Source organism: Miscanthus floridulus, chromosome 10 (assembly GCF_019320115.1).
Source record: "Miscanthus floridulus cultivar M001 chromosome 10, ASM1932011v1, whole genome shotgun sequence".
Taxonomy (NCBI): Eukaryota; Viridiplantae; Streptophyta; class Magnoliopsida; order Poales; family Poaceae; genus Miscanthus; species Miscanthus floridulus.
In genome coordinates this window covers 127132374-127141881 of record NC_089589.1, presented here as the reverse complement: position 1 = coordinate 127141881, position 9508 = coordinate 127132374, and the positions used below count along the sequence as shown (strand labels likewise).

Below are 9508 nucleotides of genomic sequence, written 5' to 3'. Positions count from 1 at the left end.
ACATGTCACGGTACTATAAGAATGTTAGGAAATTTACCACATATATAGCATATATATATTTGAAATAATATTCTAGATTCATAGAATAAATTAAAGGCTTAGGTGAATGCTATTTTATAATATTCATTCATCTACGGTAGTATAAAAAAGAGAACATCTCATCAACTGAATACACCAATATAAACATCACATGGATACTTTGCAAATATCCTAAAATACACCATATGTATATCTTATGGGTACTAGATGAACAATTCAACTGTGCAACGTCACATTGATGTTATGCGAATAACCCAAAATATATCTTCGAACATCTCAGACGTGGTAAATGCAACATGTATGGTATATGATTACTTTGAAAACAGTACATCTTGAAATATTTTATATTTGTATAGTATATATACATAAAAAGTGCAATTGAACATCTCAAGATTACATCATGTACATAAATAAAAATATAGTTAATTAGTTGATTAATTGAAAGAAATGAATAAAAATGAAGGCAAATGATGGATCGGTGTTTAGGGTTTAAGTGTGGCTAATCCTCACGGAGCATTAGCTTAGGTCAGGTTTAGAGAGCCCCTTTTATAAGCGTTGTACAACAGGAGGCGGCAGCCGAGAGCTTGTTGATAACTTCGATCATGTCGTGTACGTGGGTTTTCCCTTATGGACTCGGTCTTTCGACCATTGCCCAAGACCGACTCAATAGGATCAAATTGTGCCTTATATCTAGCGGAGCGACTAGCGCCCGAACATTCGGACGCAGCATCCATCCAGACGTTGCTCCCACGTCCACGCTTGACGCACACCTAGAACCACGTCCAACGCACGCCTTGCGCCCATCCCCGTTCCGGAGGCAGCGTCAGTCTAGATGGAGCTTCCCGCGGCCTATGCCCGATGACGCACGCAGCATTGCAGCCCGCATCCCATCCTGCTCCACGTCCCGGTCGATCCGCCACGACATCCCGTCCCCACCACTCTCGTGTCCGCGGCCTCCATCTTCACCACACTAGGGAGCTGCAACAGTAGGACAACCGAGGGCTTAGTCTTCCTCCACACCTACAATCTACTTTTGCAACACTCACATTAAACAATTATAGCATACGCCTGAAACAGATGAAAAATTCAGAACATACACTTGCAACATATTCATTTGCCACATATGCAACATACAAATAAAACATTTGCAACATACTTCTGAAAATAGATGAAACACTTGAAACATGCGTTTATAGCCATAGGAACATGTGCAACATCCAGATGGACACTTGTAACATAAGTCTCAAAAGGTCTGAAACATACGCTTAAAACATGCATGTATAACCATAGCAACATATGCAACAAACATATGCAACATCCAGATAAAACGCTTGAAACATACGTCTGAAACAACTGAAACACTTGACATATAAGCTTGCAACATGTCTAAAAACATCTGAAACACTTGAAACACAGCGTCGCCAATGATCACGGCCTACCTAGTGGGGAGTTGCGGTGGCACAGGCCTCCCATTCCTGCCGACGGCGCGAGGTGGATGGGGACACGGCGCAGGCCTCCCCTACCACCCTTTCTGCCACGGGCGAGGTGGATAAGGGCGCGCGCGGGAGCGAGCAATGGTGCGCGGGCAGGCGAGGTGCGGGGCGCACAGACCCAGCGGCGTGGGTGATGCGGCCGCGTGGAGCAGGTGCAGGCGACGTGGGCAGGGCACGTGGAGCGGTTCGTCCGGACGGAACGGACGCGTGTGGCGTATCATTATCGTATATCTACCGAAGGTCATTCTGATCTCCTAAATTGTGTGCTACGTTTTCTCTCTATTTTCATGTTTTTTTTTAAATGCACCACGATGTGCGTAAAAGACTGCACTTCTCCACCACGTGCCCAAAATACGTTACCCTAAAATAAGCAGCAGTGGACACACGGCCACGGGCATGGTTAGTTTTTGCAAGGTGCTACTACAACTACAACGAACTATGGCGTTCTTCCTCCCTTTGGTGTTGCCTGTCTTGCTCATCGTCTTCTCCTCATACATCCTCCAACTCCTCCGTGACTCTCGCAGCCGCCTCCCACCAGGCCCATGGCCGCTCCCGTTGCTCGGTAACCTCCACCAGCTAGACCACCTGCCACACCGCTCCCTTGCGCACCTCGCCGCGCGGCACGGCCCTCTCATGACGCTGCGCCTCGGCGCCGTCCTCACCGTCGTCGCCTCGTCCCCTGACATGGCCCGCGAGATCCTGCGGACGCACAACGCCGACATCGCAGCACGGTCCATCGGGGACTCCATGCGCGCCGGCGGCCACTGCGAGAACTCCGTGCTCTGCCTGCCACCGCGCCACAAGTGGCGCGCCCTGCGACGGCTGTGCACTGCCGAGCTCTTCTCGCCGCAGCGGCTGAGGGCCACGCAGGCTCTCCGGCAGGAGAAGGTGGTCGACCTCATCGGCCACGTCGCGGACCACGCTGCGCGAGGCGCTTCCCTGGACGTCGGCCGCTCCGCGCATGCTGCCGCGCTTGGACTCCTGTCGCGCACCATGTTCTCAGTGGACCTCGACCCCGCGATGGCGCGTGAAGTGAGCGACATCGTCGACGAGGCATCGGTGCTGGCCGCTGGGCCGAACGTGTCTGATTTCTTTCCGGCGTTAGCGCCGGCTGACCTGCAAGCAGGGTTTACAATTTCGGCAAAATATCGCCGAAATTTCCGAAATATCGCCTTTTTCGCTGATATCCGAAAAAATTTTTTGTATCGATCAAAATTTTTTGGTTAAATTCATCTTTCACTCTAAAATTATACCAAACCACACTAAAATGACCCTCCATATCATCTAGTCTTATCAAAGCCCTAAATTTCTTTAAATTTATTTAATTTTCTCACTCACACATTGGACGGCACCAGTATATGCAGCTCGCCCACCGTCAGCACACTGTATTACCGCGACTCTACTTCTGTGATATATTATGTTATTTTGTCGATGTTATATAAATTTATGATGGATGATGGATTATAGAGTTTTTCTAGTGAAATGATGCCAAATTTGTTTAAAACTCAATTTAAATTTGAACCGATATTTCCGAAATTTCCGAAATTTCGTATTTATCGCTGGGGACCGAAATTTTTTTCTTACCGGTATTGTAAACCCTGCCTGCAAGGTGTGCGCCGCAGGATGGCAAAGTTGGTGAAGAGGATGTACGCCATCGTGGACGAGCAGATCAAGCAGAGGGAAGACAGCCTTGCTTCCGGCGAGGCACGCAAGAACGACTTGCTTGACGTGATGCTGGAAAAGGAGGGAGAAGTTGAAGAAGAAAGCACCTACGACAAGAGCCATAATACCATCCGCGGACTGTTTACAGTAAGTATACTACTTTAGGACAGCTACAATATTTTAAGGAAAACTGTAGGTAGCTAGAATCATTTTTTAAGAGGCAAACAGACCAGAGCTGATACAAAATTCTAGGACAGCTAAATTCACAGCAAGACTATCATATCTATTCAGTTATAAAAAAATAAATAAGGTTTCAAAATTCATTCCTTCAAAAAAAATTGTCATTTTTTGTAGGACTTGTTCACTGGGGGAGAGACCACATCCCACACCGTTGAGTGTGCACTAGCAGAGCTATTGCAATCTCCAGACTCAATGAGAAGAGTACAAGAGGAGCTTAAGAATGTGATCGGCACCAAACCACAAATTGATGAGACTGATATTAGCAACTTACCTTATCTTCAAGCTGTTGTCAAAGAAACCCTAAGGCTGCACCCTGCGGTTCCGCTACCACCATACGAAGCCGGATCCACGGTAGAAATTCAGGGATATACCATTCCAAAAGGGGCGAAAGTGCTTATCAATATATGGGCGATTAATCGATGCCCCAATGCTTGGGTTGAGCCGGATAAGTTCATGCCGGAGAGATTCTTAGGTACAGAGACCAATTTCATGGGAAGGGATTTTCATTTAATTCCATTTGGTGCTGGAAGGCGCATTTGCCTTGGACTACCACTGGCTTATAGGATGGTGCATTTGATGCTTGGCTCGTTGCTCCATCGATTCAGATGGACATTACCTGAAGGGGTTGAGAAAGATGGAGTGGACATGAGAGAGAGGTTTGGGTTAGCACTGTCTTTAGTTGTTCCCCTCCATGCAATAGCCCAAGAGATGCATTAATTAGTAAATGTAATCAAATTTGCCAAATATATACGTAGCCGATTATCTTATTGATGTTCGTGATTTTACTATGGTAAGCTCTTTTACCATGCATCAGTGTTATGACATAAACATTCTTCGTTTATTTTGATCATGGATATCTTCAGGACTTGTGACTCATATGGTTTGTAGAGGGTTAGGAGCGCTAAATCAACTATTGTACTCATGTTGGTAAAACATTTTTTAACATGGGGTTTACATCTACATATATACTTCTTAGAATACTCTCGATTCATCAGTAGCTTTACTAAATCTTAATTTCCCTTCGTTTGTACCTCCTCAGAGATATTGTTGGTGATAAGCAAAGAAATTTGTTGAGGACAATATGTACTACGCGTGAGAAAGAGGGATAAGGTCATGAAAGTAGAATAAAAGAACACTTTTCTTACTATGCTTAGAAAGACCAATTCACAGTGTTACATATAAAGTTTGTGCTAGACGTTAGACATAAGAAAGTTCTAGCCTTTTTTGAGACCCGGTACAGACATAGACGCTCATATACTCAAGCATACACTCACCGCTATGAATACACACACGCAGACCGTATCCCTATAATTAAGAACCTTCGGTGAATTGAGTTGGACCAGCAAATCTGAGATTGACGAAGTCATCACACGCGCCTCGCACTATTAAATCCTGAAATCAACTAGGAAAATCACCCGTGTTAAGTTGAGAACTTCAACCCAGGTGGATAGGTTCCACCACAAGGAACCTAACCAACTAAGTTAGGCTCACTTTGCAAAAAAAACTCTAGTCTATCGAAGAAATGGTTGGCAAGCTACTGGTGAATCGACATGGGTAGACAAGTTCTTTTGGTTATTCCACAATAGTAAGAATAGTTCCTTTGTTAAAGATAATAAAGTCCCAACAAAGTACGTCGGGCTCATTAAGGACATGTACAAGTAGAACTAAAACTGAGTATATAAGATGTGACTTCGGCACTACTATTCGGAAGGTGAAAGATATTAGTTTGGAAGGTCAAGTAGTGTCTAGGAAGGATATCTTTCGATATTTAGGTTCAATGCTACTAAGAGACAGGGATATTGATGAAGATGTTAGCCATAGAATCAAAGCAGGGTGGATGAAGTGGCGCAAAGCATCTGGTGTCCTATGTGACAAAAGGGTACCACAGAAGCTAAAAGACAAGTTTTATAGGACGGTGATTAGACCTACTATGTTGTATGGTGCATAATGTTGGCCTACGAAAACACGACATATTCAACAGATAAGTGTCGTGGAAATACGTATGTTGCGTTAGATTTGCGGTCATACAAGAAGGGATCGAGTTCGAAACGATGATATATGTGATAGATTAGGGGTAGCACTAATTGAAGAAAAGCTTGTCCGACACCGGTTGAGATGGTTTGGACATATCCAACGGAGACCTCCAGAGACACCGGTGCGTAGTGGAATTCTAAGACAGGATAGTAACGTGAAGAGAGGCAGAGGAAGACTGAAGTTGACTTGGATAGAGGCAATAAAAGGAGACTTGAAAGGATAGAATATACCCAAAGACTTAGCTTTAGATAGGAGTGCTTGAAAAACAGCTATTCATGTGCCTGAAACCTTGATTGTTTTTGCTGGGTTTCAACTCTAGCCTATCCTAACTTGTTTGGGACTTAAAATGCTTTATTGTTGTTGTTGTTGTTGTTGTTGTTGTTGTTGTTGTTGTTGTTGTTGTTGTTGTTGTTGTTGTTATTGTATATATGAACCCAGTACCATATTTTTTCTGGAATAATATAATACGTCCATTGGTGCTAGGTCTAGAGTTATTTGGATCTTGTTTGTACTTGTTTGATTGTTTCTAGTGTTTTATTGCTCGTTATCACACCATTTATCTATTTCAATCATCATTTTTTGTGGTGTATTAACCATAGGGATTGACCATGAGAATGCATACTCCAAGTAGAGAACCAAATATGCTGATGACAAATTGACCAAAAAATGCCATACTGGTTGCAATTCCTAAATATAATCTATATGTGGTGAAGCATGGCATCTACGAGATTGGTGTCATCCTCGAAATCTTCTATTTACCCATATCATAGTATGGATTCTTGGTCAATATTGGGTATTTATTTAAATAAGTAACAAACGTGATTAAAAACAGTAGGAATATTCAACACAAGTCAATAATGGCAGATTCTTCCATAAGGAACATAATGAATCTATTGTCAATAGGCCCTACTTTACATATTGCAATGTACATGCCAATGACACCATTACGCATGACTCTTCCCTTATGATCGATTTATCATACTCCATCGGTTCCCATTATAGGTCAATTTAGCTTTTTTTGAAGTCAGATTCCTTTAATTTGACCAAATCCGTCGAAAAGCACACCAATATCTACAATGTGAAATTAGTTTTGTCAAACTCTCAACGAAATATGTCTTGATTGTGCCTTTATTTGAACTTGTAGATGTTATTAATTTTTCCTATAAACTCAGGTTCACACCTTAAAAAACTCTCGATGAAATATGTCTTAATGGTGTGAATAGAGATATATAAGTGGGCCTCGTGTCGAAAGCCAAATTCCATACTAAAAAAAGTCATGTTTGTTCACACCTTAAAATTTTAGCAAAATCAACTGAAATTGTTTGGAGACGACTCAATATGATTGCTTGCTATTTACAGAACTGTGTGCCTAGATATATTCGTGGGTCTCATATCATAAACTTAAAACTAGAGTACAAGACATCAAAGGCTGGTGTACCTCTCAAGTGATCAAATCCACATACATCCAGTAGCCACTCGACTTTTTTGAGTTAATATCCAATCGATTTTGGATATTTGTTCGCTCAAATCTAAATAGATCACGGTACATCCAAAGCTACTAAAGTCCAATTCGATTTCAAATCTACTGCCACGTCAAGGTAAACGCCCTGCTAAATTACAACCAACATACCCTCATTCTCCATCAAAACGCTGCACAATAATTTGCAGAAGAGAGGCATAAACACAGGACGAAATAATTATCTGCGAAGCCTAGCGTCGGAGGAAAAAAAGAACTGAAGCTACGGCGAACCTTCTTTGGGAGCGCTAACCTGCTGGACCCAAATGCCGCTGCCGCCGGAGGCCTTCGGAATCGACGGAAAGGCCAGGCGGCGGCCCCAGGTCTTCCGCCCACTCCACCCCCGGCGCGCCGCCACCGCCTCCATCTGCGGCGTCGCCACTCGCCAGGTTCGCATCGCTCTGCCATCTCGTGGAGATATTTGGTGAGAGACCATTATGGGAAGTGGGCTTCGACGGAATGCCATCCCGCAACGGGGCTTCGTCAGGACGCCATTATCAAGTGCGACACAACCGCTAGGATGCCATCCGAGGAAATTTAGAGCCTTTTATTCCCCTCCTACCCCTCCCTTCTCCCTTTTCCTTTCACGGTCGCGATTGGGACGGACAGAACGGGAGCCACGAACGGATCGAGCTCTCGGCTCTACCTCCATCTACCGCTAGGATGTCCAACTCGAACGGTGACCGTGCCGGGCGGCCGCGCTCTCGGTTGAAGGAAAAAAACGTCGTTGCCGCACCTTTTCCGGTTCCCGCGGCGGGTTCTTGATCGAGGCTGTTGTCGATAATAATGGCGCACCACCGGCGGGCCCGGCTCTTCTCTGTGGTCGCCGCCGCCGCGCTTCTGGTGCTGTCGGTCGGGCCGGCCGCGGCGCTGTCGCCGGACGGCAAGGCGCTGCTGTCGCTGCTGCCCGGCGGGGCGCCGTCGCCCGTGCTGCCGTCGTGGGACCCCAAGGCCGCGACGCCGTGCTCGTGGCAGGGGGTCACGTGCTCGCCGCAGAGCCAGGTGGTGTCGCTCTCGCTGCCCAACACCTTCCTCAACCTGTCCTCGCTGCCGCCGCCGCTAGCCACGCTCTCCTCGCTGCAGCTGCTCAACCTCTCCACCTGCAACATCTCCGGGACCATCCCGCCCTCGTACGCGTCGCTCTCCGCGCTCACCGGCGACATCCCCGACGAGCTCGGCGTGCTCTCGGGGCTCCAGTTCCTGCTCCTCCACTCCAACCACCTCACCGGCGGCATCCCGCGCTCACTCGCCAACCTCTCCGCGCTTCAGGTGCTCTGCGTCCAGGACAACCTCCTCAACGGCACCATCCCGGCATCGCTCGGCGCGCTCACCGCGCTCCAGCAGTTCCGCGTCGGCGGCAACCCGGCGCTGTCGGGCCCCATCCCGGCCTCACTCGGCGCGCTCTCCAACCTCACCGACTTCGGCGCCGCGGCTACCGCACTGTCCGGTCCCATCCCCGAGGAGTTTGGCAGCCTCGTCAATCTCCAGACGCTGGCATTGTAAGACACCAGCGTGTCCGGGTCCATACCCACCGCGCTCGGTGGCTGCGTCGAGCTGCGCAACCTCTACCTTCACATGAACAAGCTCACCGGCCCGATACCGCCGGAGCTCGGGCGGCTGCAGAAGCTCACCAGTCGAACGGCGATGGAGGAGAAGAGCCGAGAGCTCGATCCGTTCGTGGCTCCCGTTCTGTCCGTCCCAATCGCGACCGTAAAAGGAAAAGAGAGAAGGGAGGGGTAGAAGGGGAATAAAAGGCTCTAAATTTCCTCGGATGGCATCCTAGCGGTTGTGTCGCACTTGATAATGGCATCCTGATGAAGCCTCGTTGCGGGATGGCATTTCGTCGAAGCCAACCTCCCATAATGGTCTCTCACCAAATATCTCCATCTCGTGCGGGCGCTGGGCCGGGCCGCCGTGTCCACGCGGTCGCCCACGAGGCCGGGCTGGGCTCATTGCTAGCGTGCATCTTGTGGACAGGAACGCGTCGAGGATCCACGGGCCGGAACTGTGATGGGCCTAGAACGGATCGTGAATGACTGTATGTATTGTTCCAAGACCCACAGTCCTATGGGCCTACACGATTTTCTTTTGGGTGGGCTGTATAATTCTGCTCTGCTTGATGTCTCCCTGCCTCATCGGCTCATGTCGCCTGACAGGTTCCCGAGCCGGCTTCTGCGCGGGGGTCAGGACTTCGGTTGACGCTGTGATTGGTTCCATGATACACGGATATTCATGAATATAGTTTGTTTGGTTGGATGGACAAGCTGAATCTAGATATTCATAATAGAAAATATTCTAGATAGATGCTGGATATCGTGGTCCTAAAAAATCTAGCGGATGAGCTTATCTACATGGTAATTAACTTATGTTTTGTGTGATAATTAGAGTAGTATAGTGCTAATTAATATATATTTTATTTTTAATTAGTGATTATAATGGCACTATTAGTGTTGGTGCATATTTTTTAGTGTATAATTAGTTGTTATTATTTTTAAATAATATATATAAGTATTCAAGTATTCTG

The 9508-nt window shown here is 46.8% G+C and overlaps 2 protein-coding genes across 2 annotated transcripts; both read left to right on the top strand.

The window, feature by feature from the left end:
• Window positions 1-1886: 1886 nt before the first annotated feature.
• LOC136485647 (geraniol 8-hydroxylase-like) lies at window positions 1887-4247 on the top strand. The gene is made up of 3 exons (XM_066482496.1): window positions 1887-2647; window positions 3134-3341; window positions 3549-4247. The coding sequence occupies exons 1-3, from the start codon at window positions 1929-1931 to the stop codon at window positions 4149-4151; spliced, it is 1530 nt and encodes a 509-aa protein (XP_066338593.1). The 5' UTR covers window positions 1887-1928; the 3' UTR covers window positions 4152-4247.
• Window positions 4248-7770: 3523 nt separating this feature from the next.
• Window positions 7771-8487, top strand: LOC136489567 (LRR receptor-like serine/threonine-protein kinase RGI5). Its single transcript, XM_066486161.1, has one exon. It carries the CDS (start codon window positions 7771-7773, stop codon window positions 8485-8487), a length of 717 nt encoding a protein of 238 aa, XP_066342258.1.
• The last annotated feature ends 1021 nt before the right edge of the window (window positions 8488-9508 follow it).